The following is a 19,325-nucleotide window of genomic DNA, read 5'->3' as shown; positions in this document are numbered from 1 at the left end:
CTGATGTAATGAAAACAGTCTTATGGTTGTAGAGGTTTTATAGTAGTTAACATCTATTTCTGCTGGAGTTTGATTTATTCTGTGCAAATTTATGTGATTATTTGGCGAATTATATGTGTTGAGATGTATAATTAATTGTTTCTGTTTGGATACAAATTGGTTAAAGTTGTTATACCGCCAACTTCTTGTTTTCATAAAAAATTCGAGGAAAGCAACATTACAAAATCTGATGAGAATTCTGTCCTAGACCTTGCTCACTAGTTTAAATGGCCTTGTGTTAATACTTAGAAATGTTAATCCTGTTTTATTTTGCACTTCTATATTTTTCACTGAAAGGCTTTGATGTTATAGCCTCTTTCATTGTGCTGTGCAATAGAACCCCATTGGTAGGCCTGAAGCTCTTTATTTGTGAGTCTTATTCTTTCATAGTTTCTTATGAGTCTCATCAATCACACAATGATCCTTGTTATCTATTTCTAATACCAGCTGTATCAATTAGGTTGGTGGCCAAGATAGTATGCAACAAATTACATTTTAGTTACAGGACGAGTAGATATATAACAACTAACAAGAATGCTGGAATGCATGTGTCCATGTGTGGGCACATGTGAGGGTGTGTGCATGTGTCTGAAGATGTGTGTGCATCTAAGGTCACATGTGTATCTGTCTAAGTTCAAATATGTGCTTGCAGATGTTTCTAGTCGTGCATATGTATTTTTTTTTTTTTTTGGTGGGGGCGGGGGGGTTGGGGGTTCGGTGTGTGTGCGCGCGTATGTCCTAGAAGTGGGAATTAGATACTGCTAAGGGAAGAGAGCTAAACAATGAAAGGGTCAAACATAATCCTAAGAGAAAATTGATGAACATGACCAAGTGATTGATGACCAACAACTTGGATCCCTACACTCTATAAATCAGGTTGAAGAGGATGGAACACATAGAAGGCATTGAAAATGAATTCACGATCCAAGTCCATATGAGATACTATGCACAATTTGCATTAAAATTGCAACATTCTGAGTGGTTGCACTTATTTATCGAGACTTGATATGTAGAGGTTCAATCCCATGTGTTGTTTAACTGTTGTTTTTGCACATTTACTTCTCTTAAACTTAGTTTCACAAGGATGAGAATTGCTTAAAGGAAAACTGTTTTGGCATGCAATACATTGATATGGGTAGAGAGTTGATTAAACAAAGAAGCAAAAACGGAAAAGCTGCACTAGATTGCTTCTATTGGGTCTTACATCTTCGGAGACCTATTTCCGAAAAAGAAGGGTATTCCATTTGTGTGAACACAAATTGCATCATTGAACTTTCATTTCCCAAAGTTGTATTGTTGTCTCAAGTCATGGTCTTATATTGGTATTGTAATAACTAATATATTTATGTTGATACACCTGTAGATGGTATTTATGTATGTATGCAATAAATTTTATTATGTTTGTTGGACAAATTCAAAGCATATTCAATATTACAAATCCACTGAATGTGTCACAACAGTCTTTGGGCTGACAATAGAACAAATCGACCGAAAAGAGTTCCAAAGATTTTTGGCATCATACAAGACATCACAGCTAGATTACCCACTGGAAATGGAGAACAAGAATGACTAGTAGTCATGGCTTATTCTTTCATAATGTTACTAGTATTTATTAGCAAGATTGTACTACAATAAACATGCCTATAGAGGTATAGAGAGTAGAGAAGTGGACATAGAAAGAGATATAGATGAGATAAGCTAAAATAATATATAACCTCAAGCAGTGGGATTGGAAACAATTTTAGCTGTAATCTATGTTACATGTAATATGAATATCGACAATTAATTAGGGAATGCATGTGATATCCCTGTCAAAATAAGATTTGTATAAATATAAATGATAATTAATAAAAAAATAATATAAGTATAATGTTATAATCATATTATAATATCACATAATATAATTACATTTTAACTATGCTCCATAGAATTTCTGGGACGGGGACGTTTTAGGGGATGGGAACGTGTTTACGGTATGGGTACAGGTCGAAGCCAAAATTTAGGGGACTGGACCTCAGGGGATGGCTATAAAATATAGGGGATTTAAAATTTTATATATATGGAGAATCAGACTTTTTTAGAGATATATTTCAAATATGCATATCATAACAATGATAACATTGATAAACCATTCACCATAGAATATATGGAAATTGAAAACTATCAAGATTAAAATCAAAATGAGAATATGATATGATGATATATCCAAATATTGCATACAATTAGCAAAAATGCCCAAAGGCTCCAAGTATCAATGTATCATCATCATGCATGAATTCAAAATGACATAATGAAAGTAAATACTAGAAGTGTAAATGAGATGTCCAACTCCATAATAATCAAAAACAATAATGTATTTGAGTATTTGCAAAGCGGAAAGACAAATATATGGCTGTCCTCTAGGAATCTAAATCTCTATCTAAATCAAGATCATCGTCAATCTCTTCCTCTGAATCATTGGCAGGGGTAGGCAGAGGGTCCTCATCCAATGGAACACCAAGCAACCCTAGAGGTGTGTTATTCTCATCAATCTGCAATGCATCCTTAGGATTAACATCCCAACGTAGTGTTGGAGTTTGGTGATATTCAAGACTCTGTCGCTCCTATAGTCGCAATACACTGTGAACAACCACAAGCTTCTCTGATTGTCTAGAGTTAAGGTTATTCCTCTTGATCGATTGGATGAAGCTATATGTAGACTAATTCCTCTCTGCAGCAGAGGAACTTGCAAAATGTGAGAGAAGACAAATGGCAAGGCCTTTCAGCTAAGGTGCGTCTCTACCATGCTATGTAATCTCTTGATCGATTGGATGAAGCTATATGTAGACTAATTCCTCTCTGCAGCAGAGGAACTTGCAAAATGTGAGAGAAGACAAATGGCAAGGCCTTTCAGCTAAGGTGCGTCTCTACCATGCTATGTCCACCATCCAATTGGGTTCCTTTGAGCTAATGTAGCTCTATCAATCCTCGCCTCTGGTCTACCAAATGTTGGACCACGGAGATTGGCAAAGTCAAGCCATTGCCCTTGAATTTTTGCAGCATCCTCTACATTATACATTTTTGAAAGGGCCTTGAAGAAGCCCTCCTTCACCTATATTGAACAAACAAAAATTAAGAAGTTAGAGTTCATAAACTTTTAAAATAAAATAAATTTTTTAAAAATGTATTATAAAATCAGAAATCTTTAACATAAATGCATAGTAACACGGGGACGCGTCCCCCCCCCTTTTTGCCTGAACTCTCAGAGACTTCAACGCACCGGAGACTTGGGGACTCCGTCTCCCCGTCCCCAGCGGTGCCACTAGATTCCACCACCTCCACCGAGGATGGGGGACATCCTGCTATTCACTATTTGCAAATTCGACTATTTATGTTTAATGTTCGATGTTCCAATTCAATGCAATGTTTCAAGTATTCACTCTTTTACATCTTTACATCCTATATTGCAATACATATTTTCATAACTAACATTTTTAAATACCATATGCATAGATATATACACCGCTCTTGTCCCCTGCCGCCGTCCCCCCACCGACCCCCCGCCGTCCCCAAATTAAGGCCCCTCTGTCCCCCCGTCCCGGAAACTTGTCCCCTCGTTTCGCCGTCCCCCCGTCCCCCAGGGTGGTGTAACTATGCATAAATGGAACTCACCTCCTCATCACTAGATGGAGGCACTCTCCTAGGCCTTGGTGCATAGCATTTTGGATTGACTGCATAGGCTGTCATATGAAGTGGGGTGTTCATAGTGTTCCACTTTTTCATTACAATGGGCTTAAGATGCTCCTCATAAAACTCCAAAGTAGGTTTCTTCTCTTTAATAACTTGCTTGATCTGCCTAAGCATGCTATCAAAAGTCTCATAAATCTCTACAAGGCTAGGAGAGTCAATATCAGCATATCTAATGACCTGCATAATAGGGGTAGTGAAGGAGCAAATGTATTTGCAAATGAAAGAAAATTGCAAGTGAGAAACATCACATGTTAAAAAAATCAGCAAGCGCTTAAATCATAAATGTTTTTATTAAATCAACAATAACAATTATGATGTCAATTATTTAAGTTTCTTGCCTCATTGTGGTCCACTAGTTGTCATCTAGGATTCTTCGTCTGACAGGTCTTCCATCTGGGGTGCTTGATTCATGCCATCTATTCCACTCTACATTGACCACCATGAATTGTAAGGCCTCTTGGACCTCAAGCATCCTCTCCAACAAAATGAAGTAGCTAGCATATCGAGTCTCCACAGGCTTGAGGAATTTTTTTTTGGAAAATGTCCTAAATAATGCAAGTGATGTGTGATGATTGCAAATAAACATTTGCACGTCTCTAGCCTCAGACACTATAGTCTTTATCCAATCAATTTTCCCAAAGTCCTTCAAGGTGTTATTCAAGAGATGTACACAACATGGGGTCCAAAAATTGTGTCTATAGGTGCTCTCTACTATCAATCCAACTGATTTATACACCCGGGTTGAATCAGTGATTACTTGCACAACATTTGAAGTCCCTACCTCTTCTGTAGCATCTTTCAAAATTTAAAATTGGAAGGATGCATCCTTCTTTTTTCCCAAACAATCAATGACTCTAAGAAAATAGGCCCCTGTTGTACTAGTGACAGTAATATTGATGAGTGGCTGATGTTTGATATCGGTCCAACCATCCATGATGATAGAACATCCATCACTCATCTATGTTTGTCTCATATCCTCCATCAAAATGTTTACTTTTGAGTACTCTTTTTCAAGGATAGTGGTGCGTAATTTAGTCTCTCTTGGCGGTACAAATGAGGGACCAGCAACATAAATATCTTTGCACATTTGTTTATAGAATGAGAAATGAGAAACATGGTATGGTATGCCATGAGCAACAAGAAATCTGCCATAGACTCTTCAGCTCTCTCTTTTGCTTGTATCTTAAATAAATCAGCCACATTGGTATCTCTCTCGGCCTTTCCCTTCCCTTTACTAGCAGTGCTAATGGGAGTGAGTGTGGGAGTGGATGAGGGTGTGGGTGTGCTCTCCCTCTCCACATATAACCTATCGGCCTCAAGTTTTTCATCATCCTTAGTTTTTTTGCTACCTTTCACCCTTTGCCCACCTATCCGTAAAAGATGACAATACACTCTCATGTAGCTCCCAAAATAATGCTTCTTACATATATGACACTCCCATTCCCTACTACCCCTTGGATTTTTCTTCTTATTGCTGTCTACTTTTGTGGCAAATTGTAGGAGAGATTTCTTAGGGTTGAATGAGCCTTTGGCATATTTTTTTAGTGCTTTGGAAGGGCACTCAAATGGATAGGCATTGCATCTTCCATAGGGACATCTATATTAGGCTCATCATCCATGGCTGCCCTAGGTCTTTTTCTTGGTCTTTGTAAATGTGACACTTGAGTTTCTTGCATGGCAACATCCATGCTATCACTACTTCCCTCACCGTCACTGCTGCTCATGTTTTTGCCTTTGGATTTTACAATGTTTTATACTGCTGCAAGTTATGGAAAAAAAAAACATTTCAATGTTCCATTCAACATGCCCTCTCTATGTCATTGGGAAAATTGAAAAATGACAACAAACAACAATAAAATTCGAATCAAACAAAAATAAAATAAAAAACATACCTGGAAAAATGACAACAAACAACAATAAAATTCGAATCAAACAAAAAAAAAAAAAAAAAACATACCTGGAATGAAGTAAAAATGAAGGCAAAACCTCCTCTTGCACCTCTAAAACGCACTCCTCTTTTGTTGTTGTTTTCCTCTTCCTCTTCCCAAATTGCAAACAACTCCAAATGAACAATGCTCTTTTAGTATTTACCTCTTGTTATTTGAAGCCACATTAGAGTTCCCTTATTTTAGAAACCTCCACCGTCCATGTGGGGCTTGGGCGGAATTGAAAAAATAATTTAAAAATACCTTTTTTGGGCTTTTAACTTAGCCGTCACCAGTTAGGAAAAAGGGGACGACGTTAGCCAAAGGGGATGGTTGAGGGATGGGAATGGAGTCCTCGATACAGGATTCTGTACCCACATTTCTTAGCAAAAAAAATTTGCAAGTTTCGGGGACGGTACCCTTCTTCCCCAATTTGGGACATTATAGGGGACAGTGGAAATAGGTACCCACATCCCCGTTTTGTACCCGGTACAGGGACAAGCATAAAAGGGCCGAAAATACGTCCCCGTGGAGCATAGCATTTTAATAATAATGTTAAAAGTATGAAATGAATTAAATGATAATGGGATATTATTATATAAAACAATACAATATGATTTTATATAATGATTAAATTAATAATCAAAATATACAAATTGAAGTATATATAATATGCATTAATATTACTAATGTTAATATTGATAATATTAGTAATATTAAATGAAAAGACACCTTTTCTCATGATGAAGTATATAAAAGCAATATTAACACGAAAAATAGGGATATGAAGAAATTTTAATATTTAATAGATGTGCAAAAATCAGAGAAACATATAAGGGACATTACAATGCATGTGCTCTAGCATATAAATCTTTATAATCTAAAAATGTAATACAATGGGTTTAAGTGTTATGCAAGGTTGCACGAAGATAGGGGTGCTTGGGTACTTTGAAGATGGATGCGGATGCGGGTGCAGGTAAAGTTATTTTTTCAAAATAGCAGACGAGGTATTTTGGGTACGTCAATTTTTAATATATAATTTTAATATTTCATAGAAAATCTGAAAAGATAATGACATTGAGTTCTCAAAACAAGAATGGTGATAAAGTTTACTGACAAATATTAACTTTGACGATTAAGTACACAAATTGAAATGTCATTGTGTCGAATTTTCAAACTGATGTATGATTACATATTGAAATAAGCTTTGATAAATAGAAAGTCGATATTGAAACAAAATCAGAAATCTTAATCATGGTCCATAGCTATGATGCTCTCCATTGAGTACTTTGTACTTGGGTACGTGTACTAGTTCCTATTACCAGTGTTCCATGGGGACGTGTCCTTGAAACTTCTAGCCGTCCCCTTTTTTCGAGCTAGTCGGGTAAAGGCAAAACAGTAAATTTCGCTTTTTGTGTAGGTCCGTAGTTGTCGTAAAGACATAATAAAAATATGCAAACCATATTTGTCCATTAAAACACTAACTCTTCTGCTCATTTTTAGATATAATGTAAATGTACTTGCTAAGAAGGAAAAAAAACATAGAGCAACAGCAGTAGCAGCAGTGAGGAAAGATTGCATTTAGTATTTCTATTTACTACTTACTATTTTAGTTGCACTTCTATTTATTCCATTCTGATTTCACGTATAATACTTGGAGACTTTAGGCATTTGATTTACTATGTATCTATGTGATATGTCATAATGGAGGTACTAGTACTTGTCATTTGATAATTTTCCATGTATTAATCTTCTAAAATATCTATGGTGAATGGTTTATCAATGTTATGATATGCATACTTCAATTTTGTCTCTCTATATAAAAAAATCCCCTATGTTTTCAATCGCTGTCCCGCAAGGTCTTGTCCCCTAAATTTTGGCTTTGACCCGTCGCCGTACCAAAAACACGTCCCCATCCCCTAAAATAACTTTGCCTGGAAACTCCGTGGAGCATAGTCTATTACACATTCAAGGGGTATGGTTATGAGCATGGTTCAAAGTATCATTGTGGCAACTTTTTTCCAAGGGGAAAAAGATATCATAGATAAATCAGCAACTTATTGAGAACTTAAAATTTGCTTAAATTTAATTAGAAATGCATTTCATTTTGTAAAATTGAATGAGGAGATGCATCTAATGAGCCAATGAATGAATAAGCAAACCAAACAAGCTGGGTCTATATATGTTTAACTGCAAATAAGGTGCAAAACACATCCTTGTGTGGAATGCTAATGCCTGTTAGCCATAATCAGATAGTCTAAACTCTGAAGAAAACTAAAAGTAGCAAATTATCTTTGTAGAAGTATAAAAAAATACAATTACAAAATAAAAAAAGTCTACATCTTCCTCTTCCCCTTCTTAGCAGCTCTAGTAAAAACTATGAGAGCGAGAGTCTAATCGTAGAAGTCCATTGTCGCTGTGGTTGTGCCTCCTCCCTCTGCACAAGTGACTGCAACTTGACTTCCATCTTGGATGTAGATGGTGCTGACATTGGAAATAATTCATCATCTGAAGCGTCCTTACTATCCTCATCCTATTGAATGTCATCCAATCCCACTGTGAATCCATGCTCCTTCATACCCTACCTCTCCAAATCGTAGATGTCATCCTCTGTGAACAATGGAGGATGCTCATGTGATGTCCAATCACAGTAACAATATATGTCATCCAAGTCAAGTGAACCAACTGGTGTTCCCTCCACCTTTCGTATGTACAACCGAAGGTTATATTGCACAAAGACAAGTTCATGAGGCGTTTCCGTGCTAACTTCTTCCTCTATGTGAATGGCCTCGAACAAACTCCAATTGCACTCAAAACTAGATGAACTACAAGGGTGGCATAAGATTCAGAAAGTCTTTGCAGATTTGGGAGATTTCCACCCCAATTTCGTCACCATGCATTTGCAAAATAATATATTAAAGAGTTAGAAAGCAAGGTAAAATGATTTTTTAGTAACTTAGTATCTACTTATCATGCATGTGAAAGATTCCAAAATCCCAAATATTATACTTGAGGTTTGAGTGGTTCTTCCTCTATTTCTCAAGTTTGAGGAGAATAGCTTGCCTATTGCATTTTGATAGATTTCCATCTTAGCCACAACAGGGTTTGTCACCTAAACCTTGGATACCATCCTTTGCATGCATTTAGTGAGGCCCTCCACAACCTCTCCATTGGGATCCAAGTAGGATGAGAGTACCAAAAAACGAAGGTTGAGGAAGTCCCCTACCGCATGAATGGGTTGGTGGAGCTGATTGTTTCATCTCCTATCAATAATATCTTATATGGGGTCAAATTTGAGACTCTCCCCCTTGTGATAATTGTTGATAGCCTTTTTGATCCTATCCATGGTCTCATAAAGATGCCCTATTGGGGTTTGATATCCATCTACAAAGTAGAAAACTCTAACCAAGGGCTTTGACACCCACAATTGATAAGTAGAAAATAAAATCATTCATCATTACAAACTAGAGTTAATAATTTAAAATGAAAGATTTGATTCTTGAATACAAAAATTTGTAGCACTTTGTGCAAATTGGTTGTTGAAGACAATGTGTGCAACACTTTATCTATCAAGCTTCTTTGAATAAATTGAATCTAGCTATGCTTAACTCACAAACATTTGCTTCAAACTGGACAAAGAAATAATAGTTTGCAATGTTAAGAAAATTGTTTCAAACCTTGTGATTCCCGCTCTAACTAACTCCTCTTGGGTGTGTTCTTGCATCAAGTGGAGAATCCAAGGGTGATTGTATATTTTGTTATGTTCCTTGCATCCTTTACAATAGGTCTCACACAATCCATTTTTTCCCTGTCCTCCAAAAGAAGGTTCAAAGACATGCGCTCCATATTGAGACCAAAAAAGTGTACTATAATTTTCTTGGAGGATCCTACCTACTGCCGTATATTGCTATACTCTGTTATAATTTGCACTACATTACCAATCCCCACCTTCATCACAACTTTCTCTAACATTAGATCCAAAGTTTCAACTGTCTTTACCTTGTCAGAGCAATCCAAGGATTTCAAAAAGACCACTTGATCCTTGCAAGAAACTAAAATATTAATGATGGTACCATTTTTCCCATCCCTCCATCCATCTGAAATAATAGTGCAGCCAATTTTTTTTCATTTTAATTTTTGCTTTTCTACCACATCTTTGGCCCTAGAAATTGCATATTTAAGCAACCTACAGGCACAAAGCAAAAATTAGTGTAAAGTACACAATTTTGATTAAGAAATAATTGACATTCAACAAAAATGTGTAAAACTATAAATCATTTAAAAATTAAAACAAGTGAACTAACTTGCCATGCAAGTCTATAGGAGAAAAACACCTTCTAGTCCTTTCTTGCCACAGTAATTCCAGCCACAAAAATTCAGCCAATAGGGATTTTCTGAAACATTGAAGGGGATGTTGAAATATATTGAACGTCAACTTGCTGATACACATCGCTGTTCAACCTGGTAGCCTCCAATGATGGTTGTGCTCCAGGTGTGTTTCTCTGCACAAAATATCTACCTATAAAAGATGATTCTGGCAAAGATGGTGGTGGTCTACTAGAACCAACAAAAGTGGTGGCATGGGGGATAGTGGATTTGCAGATATCTGGGCCACAAAGAGAGCCCACTGTGCCTTCAAGTATTGTTGCTTCTTCTTCAAGGGTAACTGGGATACCTAGCTGCAACCCGCATTATTTCATTATGTTCATTTTTTTAGCAAATTCAGACTAATAATGGTGATTAGAAAATAATAATGATTCTTTAAAAGAAGACATAATGGGATACCTTGAAGAATTGGGTGGCCTCATGGCCAATATTCCCCTTTCCCTTTGCATATTTTTCTCTTCTCGGCAGTGAGCAAGACATTCATCTCTCTTTGTTTCTTTTGTGGTGTCTTCAAAAACCCTTGTGTCATGCTTTTTGATTCCTCCAAGGTGGTATTCCAAATAAGATATGCCTCCACTAATTATTATTTGTATTTTATGCATATCGGACTATCATGTTTAGGTCCTTCAAAGCAATAGTTCCAATCCTTATCTCTAGCCCCTTTAGGATGCATTGGCAGATGCTGCAGCTGACCCAATTGTGGAGGTATCCCTATTTGGCATTTTAATAAAATATCAACCTACATATACAAATTGAAGGCACAAGTTAACATACTATATTATAACAAAGAAATTTAGTAAACAAATTAAATTAGTTTAAAGCTATATATAATTTTAAAAATAGTTGAAACTTGAAAGCAAAAACAAAAAAATGTGTTATGGTTTGAATGTTTTTAGAAAATATGAAATTATTGAGAAAACCATGAAAATATTTGCAATACTTGCTAAAAATGGTGTTAGATCTTGTTCACCACGCTCTAAAACAAATTAGAGTACATTAGATTTGCTATTATAGAGTTTGCATAAACTTTAGATGCAATAAAGACAAGACAATGATTTTTAAGAAAAAAAGGGAAAAAGAAAATTTGAAAACTTACTTGTGAATACAAGATTGTAAATCTCTTCGAATCCTCTTAAAGTCCACAACAAATTGCTCTAAACTATTGCTAATTGAGTCTTTTCTCCTCCAACCCCCTTTTTCCTCTCCAAACACCAATTTGCAAACATGTGAAATGACACTTTTTGGGTTGTCTTTTATTGTTACTTGGACCTCTCCAACATTGCGATATTTATCCAAGATGTGAAACGATTTGCCCACCTCGAAATCAACACCAAACTGAAAATTGCAATCACCTTCCTGAATTCACTAAACACTCTAGATCTACTCGAATTTGGCACAAATATGACTCTAGAATGAAGCAATTTGTGAAATGACTCTTTTTGGGTTGTCTTTTGTTGTCACAAATATGACTCTAGATCTAATCCTATTTTATGATTCATGATATATAACTAAATATATCAGGAGTTTAGTGATATATCCCAGATGTTTTCAACCATTGAATGAACAATGCTTAAATGTCAATCTTCCCATCCATGACTATATTTCATCCACAGAGGATACACAAATACAAACATTTGCTCTTAATCTTTGTCAACAAAGCATTTCACTTTTTCTTGTTTCAGTTAGCACGAAGCACATTTGCAAAGGATACACAAACGTTTCATGCTAGTTTGGCAAAACAAACAAAAACAAATTTGAACATATAATGTTTAAACTACTAATTTCAATTTTTTCTAAAACAATGAACTTAAATAAAACAATAAAAAAAAAATATGAACTCTGACAATTTCAATGTTCAATATTGATGACAATATAAAAAATGAATATTGAACGATGGATATGCACTTGCAGCCATATCTATGAAATGATGAATAAAATCAAAATATGAATAGAAAACTAATAATTTTTTAAAAATAGATTCATAGAATAGTCATAGAATCATACTCTATGCCTGAAAAATCTTTCCAACTTTGTGTAGAATCCCTCTTGTTCTCTTTCACTTCACTCACTTTTGTTTCTTTTCAATCTTGCTGTTGAAATGATTTTTTGAGTAAAAATGAAGATTATGGGGCATTTTATTGGGTTCATGAGGTATTGGTGGGGCCAATCGGCCCTTAGGGTTCATCTTTGAGCACTAGTTCCAATAAAAACTTTAAGCTTGCCATTTGTGGGAGACACTTGGCATCCTTGGAATGATCACGACTCAGGGGAGTCCCCTGGCAGTCTCGAGGATGTCTCTGAGTCCTCAAAGTCTCAATGGAGATGGAAGTGTGCTGGGAGGACATTTTCCCAAAGTAGCTTGGAGATATCCATGTCTAGGAAATGTAGGGAATTTTTTGATTGACAGAATGCGTGCCAGTGTTTCCTTATTGCATTTTATTTTGGGAATCATGTCATTCTTTCGGTTCTAAACATTCTCAAAATCAAAACATTAACATGCAGACAACATCCTCTTCTTGTTTTGTAGATCCATACTCAAATATCCCATTTTTTTATTACTATTTGTATGGTTAAGATAAATTGCTAAATATCTTTGGACAATCCAAATTCTCTTTTACTATGCGCAACTTCAACTATGGAAGATAATCATGTTTGTGATTATTTGCTTTGGCTTAAATAAAATTCTGGAATCTGTTAATACTCACTAGTTGAGTTTACAATAGAACTTACATTTGTGTGCTCCTTGGGTACTTTTTCTACAACAGGTAAAGAATCTCAAGCAGCAGTGTGAAAGCAAAGATGCTAAATTTGAGCAATATGAGTGTGAAATCGAAGAAGCACAAGCACTTGCTAGGGAGGAAACTACAAGGTGTAAAGCTGCAAAAGAGGTTATCAGAGTCTTAACTGGACAGGTATCCTTTCTTTCCATTCTTAACTTGTGGTTTTCTTTCTTAACTGGAAAGCTGCAAAAACTCTTGGTTTTTATAGATTCAAGTAGTTTAGACTGCCCGTTATTATTCTTTGTTGAATAAACTTGAAAAGTACAATCTGATCATTGTTATCTACCTCTCGGTGATGGTATTCGCATTTACATAGGTTTGCTTTTAATTTTATTTTGAGTGTCTGATCTGTTCTGCAAGGTCACATTATGAGCTTTACGAAGCTCCCAACTTCAAAATGGAAGAATGTTTTACTCCAAATATTTAATTATTTTGTGCAGCCATTTACTTCTTCATGAGCCAAATTAAAGATTTTTTGTTGATGCCAATGTTTCTGTTAGTTTGGCTATATTACAGCTATTCATGTCACAGCAACCGCAAACTTAAAAATAGACATCAATCATAAAGTTCCATTTTCAGTCAACCACTTAGAATCTCTTTTTACTTATTTGATTTCAGCTTTTGTATCTGGCATACAGAGAGGCATATATGTGCTAAAGAAAAACAACACTTTCTTTACCATGACATTAAATCTTTCTTGGCGTTGATGTTGGATCCACAGTGGGCTAAATCTATCTTTGCCACCAGAGAGGTCAAAAGAAAATTGTTGATTTTTTTAATTTATATTTCAAATTATCAAAATCTACCAACCAATTTCAATAGGATGGGATTTTGGGTTTTTCTTTTCCTGAGGGTGAGAGGCAGCAAGGATAATGTAATCAATGCATTTTGTTATGGTTTGTTAATACTTGTAGTCTTTTAATGACCGGTTTGTTTGTTTTCTAATTGTTAGGCAAGGGTGCTATCTTAATAAATAGCTATATTCCATGGTGGGCCTTTTTTGGTTTTATGGCAAGGCTTGACAAAAAAATTGGGAAATATTAAAATTGATAAGAAGTTTATAAGTCAATTCATCATATTCATTGAAGAATCGTATTACATAATATTAGAGTTTAGTTTAGAAATCACATGAGGTTTGGTACACAAATACTAAGCTTCAACGACCATCTTAAATAGCTGATAAGAGAATTTGTGGTGATAAAAAAAAGAGACCCATACTGATGTCTCCACCCCTGCCGTTATGTTTCAAAACTGACCTCAAATTGCCTCTACTTTTTTATTTTTGTTCAATCTCTTTATGGAAAGCTTCTGTATTTGTTCCTTGAATGTGTAACTCCACTGTTTCAGGACATTTATTGGAAATGCAGCAATTTACAAGTACAGATTTGTGTATGCTCAGGAAAAAACAGATTACACTTAACATAATTGTTATATAGACAAAATTAGATCCTCTTCTATTGTTCTACAGACATATTCCCTTTATGTACCTTGCTTTAGAGCTTGACAATTCAAACAGATTGTGATACATTATGTTCAGGCGATGACAGAATTTTGAAATAAAATAGAAAAGAAAACATTATCAGAAATTTTTCTATTTTCTGAGTTTTGAAAAAAAATTCTATGACCTTGCAGGTCCCTTACCCCTTATATTTTTCTTTATTTGTTTTTAATTTCTTGGTTAAAACCTGTAATGTCCCCTCTTTAGTTCAACATGGCATTGATCATGGATTTGCCTATTCTAGACTCTCGTAGGCAAATGGTGTGGAAAGAGAGTCAATTTTGTGGATCAGATAGTCATATCTTGCTCTTGAAGAAGTGTTAAGAGGTTATATTTTATCATTATGTGCTATTGGGGCCCACATGTTATAATTTTAATTTGAGTTGCACTTTTTATTTTATAAAATTACTTTATTATAAAAAAGTGCATTATAATGAGAAATTATAAAGGATGTTTCTAGAAGTTCTAGCAACTTCTTAGAAAAGTGAATAAATAGAGGGCTGGGCCTCTCATTTGGACATGCTTGGATTGGAGAACTCTTCTACTTCTTCATTGTGAAGACATTTGTGGACTTTGGATCTGCAAATTATTCGATCTTTGGGAACGAATCACTCCCTTGGATTGGCGACTTTGAGGGTGTGAAATATCACCTGAATTGTTGCATAATTGGAGTTGGTATTCAGCCATCTCATTGGAGCTTATTGAGAATTCGTTGTTAGGGTTTGTTTTTGGTTGGAATAAGGATTTCAGATTTGCCCTATCATTGGAGAAGCATTTGACAAGAGTTTGAAGACAGAATAAGTGCATTTTCAGAATTGGCAAAGCAGGGTTCGGAACCACACAATTGCTCATATCTCCTCAACCCCTTGGAGTTATTTTTTATGGTTTTACAGGGTTACTACCTAACCCTAGGCGCCCATTTTCCTTGCATTTGGGGGTCCCAAAACCCTAATATTATTTTATTTCAGCAGCCGTACAGGTACGGCCTGGTACGACCCTGCTAGTTTGGGCAGCAGCAGCAAATTAAGGATAGTTTGGGGGTGCGGTTGGAGGTCTTCATCAACGATCTGCAGCAAAACGTGGTGTTCTTTCATAGTTCTTCAAACCAGGTTCTTGCATTCTGAAATATATGTCAATTTTTGGGTAAATTTGCTGTCATACAGTCATTGTAATAATCAGTCCAGAATTGGTAATAAAACAATTTCAGAATTTATTGCATTGTAATTGAAATATCGTTCAAAGGCTTTATATATATTGTAATTCTGCGATTATATTCTGAAAGTATCAAATCTGAAATTGCCATATTCTGAATATTGTTACTGTTATTATTCATTACATGCCAAGTGTTTGACAAAATTCCTAAGTTCAGTTTGAGGGTTTCAGTGGCCTTTATAAGGAGGGTCATTACAAAACCCTAGCTAAAGGGATCTTCAAATGGTGACGAAATGGGATGCTTGGGTATTCTTGGGATGGAAGGGGCATCCATAGACATGTTCTGATGTCTCCCTGCATCTCCCAGTGACTGGGTCTGCTCAGGTGCCCAAGGACAGCCTTAGGGATGTTTTTGAAGCATCCTTGCATCCCCAAGATGTTTTAGGGATGCAGATGCAGGAGAAAACTTGGGAACATGTCCCTGTATATCATTGAAAAATAGTTAGAAGCACTTAGCCATTGTTTGTGGTCTTATTGATGACCGTTGGCCTTTTACATAGAATTACTGTAGTCAGGGATGTATGCTGATTTATATAGGCCCCCTCCTTCAAACCATAAAATCTTGATCACACACTCAATGTTGGTATCTGTTCCTTTAATTTATATATTGTTGCATTTGTTGTGTAGCATTTAAAGTAGGTCTTGTATATTTTCTGCAACTTGAAATCCTGCAGTCTTTCTCCTACAGAAGAGTAATTTCAAGATAGCAAGATGACTATGTACCACAAAATGTCTTGCATTGTTAAAAGATATTATAACTTAAGTCGAAGGGCACTTTGTTTAATGGCAATGTCCATGTTGTAGGCAGCTAAATTGTGTGGAGTTCAAATCTTCTACAATACCAAGAAAAGGATATTATAACTTGCAACTTACAAGGCATTGTGTGTGCACATAGACAGACAGATAGATTAAATGTAATAACCCCTATTGTTTATGGCTTAAACAATCATCAATTTCCACACTAATCAGTGGTTTGACATTTCGTCAAACAATTGGCGAGCAATTCAACAATCACTGTGCATATGATTGTTAACTTTCTAGCACAATACTAGGATATGTTATGAGCTACTCATAATTACTAGATAAATCAAACATTGAAGGCTCTTGTATAAATGAATACCAAACAACTGATTTACTACTTCTTCCTTATTTGTTTGCATACATAATTCTGAAAGTGTTCTATAACCACTAATACTGAATGGATATTGCAATAACTAGAACAATGAGACCAAATAATAATCATGCCATTATTAAGCTCTATTGTATTGAGAAAAATCACAGTAACTTTTGGAATCTGTATGCAGGAGCAGATTTATTAACCCCAATGGCCATAGTGTGAACAGCTATCCTGAAAAATCAGATCACAGCTTGTATGATGACATGTATTTGCAAACATGCAAAACGCAGCCTCCTGGAGAAATCACAGGTGAGAGAAAATGCTGGAATTGCTTCGGATTTCCCATGCGGTGCCTGGAAATGAAATCTGCACTTCCCGAAAATACCAAATGCTGCAAAGACTAGTAACGGTTGCCTCTGAATAACCCGTGTGGATCCTTAGATGTAAATCGTAGCTATTAAAGAATCCTCCAATTTGTTCACAAATTCATTTAAAAGTAATTTCTCCCTAGCCACAGTAAAATACAATAGGAGAAGAGAGCAATTGTATACTTCAACGCAATTGCAAATGCAATCCTCAAAAATAAATCTCAGAATTCTAAAAACCTCAGAAATGTAATCTCCTCCACAATAATAATCCTCCCAGCCATAGACATAACAATAAGGGAGATTAAATGGAATCACTTTACTTAAGCAGTGATTTGAAAATACTTCTTATGTAATGTCCCCCCACTTAGCCAGTTTGGATGTACGTTGTCGTTAGCCCATTCTTGTATGGTCTCGAGGGCTAACCAGGACTTCAAAGGGGATCCTGAGGTTATTTGGCCTAGTCAAATTTAATTATAGGCCAAACGGAGTTCGTTTGTTGGGTTTTCGGAAAGACTTACTATTTTTAGTAAGCCAATAGGGGGATGCAATGCTTTCAATTTTTAGTGACAGGATGAGATCATTTTGTTGGGCTCTTTCTGATGAGCTATTAAATGTGAGATTCCAAGTTTATTTGGTATATTATTTTAATGTTTGAAGTTACAACAGTAAAGTGACTATTTAAAATTAAATATTATAATGTTTCATAAAGTCACTTTATAAAAAATCAAGAGTCCCCCTTTTGAGTACATACATGGACTTTGTAAAAGGAAAAAAGAAGTAATATTAAAACTCATGTATTATCCCACATTGGCAAGACGAAAGCGTGGAGCAAGTGAGGAAGGGATTAAAAGAAAGAGGATAGCCTTCATTTATTCATGGTTGGAAATATCAAAGAAATTGAGGAATTTTCTGGAGATTATGTCTCAATAGTTTGAAGGACGAAATCCCTTCAAGCTAGAAATCTTGACGCCATTGAAAGATATGGTCTTGAGATTCAACATAGTAGCAATCCGAAAAAACAGATACGAAAAAGCAATCCGAAAAAGCGGAACCGAAAAAGCAAGCTGAAAAAGCGGGTACGAAAAAGCAGTCCGAAAAAGCAAAGCAGAAGGGGCAACATTGAAGGAAATTATTACAGCCATCTACAACTAGGTTCTTTTGTTAGTATTGCTTTTTAGGGTGTTATAAGCTTTCAGCTGTAGGTGTGCATTATACCAGCATTATCATTTTTTGTAATCCATGTAAATGCCAAAAAAGTCTTGGCCATATTTCATGAGCATTGGAAATTTCATTGCAATTAAGGAGATAATAGTTGCTGGTGTCATTTGAGCAATTCACTATTATTATTTATCAGCTAGTTAGTTTGCATACCAACTGTTTGTAAAAGTGCCAGTTGGCTGTAGGTGTTCATTTCATTCATGATCAGCTTATTAGTTTGCATGCAAATTGTTTGACAAAATGTCAATTGGCTGTAGGTTCTCTTTTTGGTATAAATAATGTTATAATTTTACATCCCAAGTGTTTGTCAAAAATACTAGTTGCTGTAGCTGCATATTGCAAGTAGTTTCAGTCACATATATGCATTGAATATTGTCAGAATAAGTTGCACATTCATGTTAGGTCATTGTGTAGTCCATTTTGAGTCTTCTAACACAAGATTCTCAGTGATGCAAATTAAAAAAAAGAAGTCATTTGAAGCTAGCTGAAATACTATATCAGTCATACGTCCCTTGCATGTGAATTGTTTGATGTAATTCCTTGAGCTTTCATCAGCATTTTTGAAGGCAGATTTGAGGAGGGTCATTACAGTGGTATCAGAGCTTGCTTGCAAAGTGTTTGACGAAATGTCAAACAACTGAAGTATAAAGATTTTTGGTGTTTGAAGAAGTTATAACCTATTGGGGTTATTACAGTGGTATCAGAGCGGTTTCCTGCCATCCTGTGGAGGTCTTATAGGGAATTTGGAATAGCTAGATAGAGAGAAAAATTCTTGACAAAATGAATGCCGGTCCAAATCAGGGAAAGGAAAGATTCTTACAATTATTAGACACCTTAGCACAGGGACAACAATTAGTAGAGCAAAGAGCACAGCAACAGAGTCAAAGATTAGAGCTTATGATGCAGATGATGGCTTGTCAAATGGAGTTGAATGCTAATGTGGGTGGAGGAAATAATCAGAATGGTAATAATCAGGATGGGGCACATAATAGAGGCGAACAAGTTGGGAACAATTTCGGTCATGCACCCCAGCAAGCTAGGACAGTGAGTTCA

General features: G+C 35.8%; 1 protein-coding gene across 1 annotated transcript in view; it reads left to right on the top strand.

The window, feature by feature from the left end:
* Positions 1–19,325, top strand: part of LOC149539865 (PH, RCC1 and FYVE domains-containing protein 1-like) — a 177,957-nt gene that overhangs the window by 48,737 nt on the left and 109,895 nt on the right. Inside the window, exon 7 of the mRNA XM_089801065.1 lies at positions 12,845–12,991. Within this exon, the coding sequence (XP_089657191.1) occupies positions 12,845–12,991 (147 nt within the window). The remainder of the gene's footprint in view (positions 1–12,844; positions 12,992–19,325) is intronic.

This window comes from Cupressus sempervirens, chromosome 9 (assembly GCF_028749045.1).
Source record: "Cupressus sempervirens isolate cs-2001-9-10 chromosome 9, ASM2874904v1, whole genome shotgun sequence".
Taxonomy (NCBI): domain Eukaryota; kingdom Viridiplantae; phylum Streptophyta; class Pinopsida; order Cupressales; family Cupressaceae; genus Cupressus; species Cupressus sempervirens.
The sequence above is the reverse complement of the archived record's forward strand: the minus strand, read 5'-3'. Positions and strand labels throughout refer to the sequence as shown.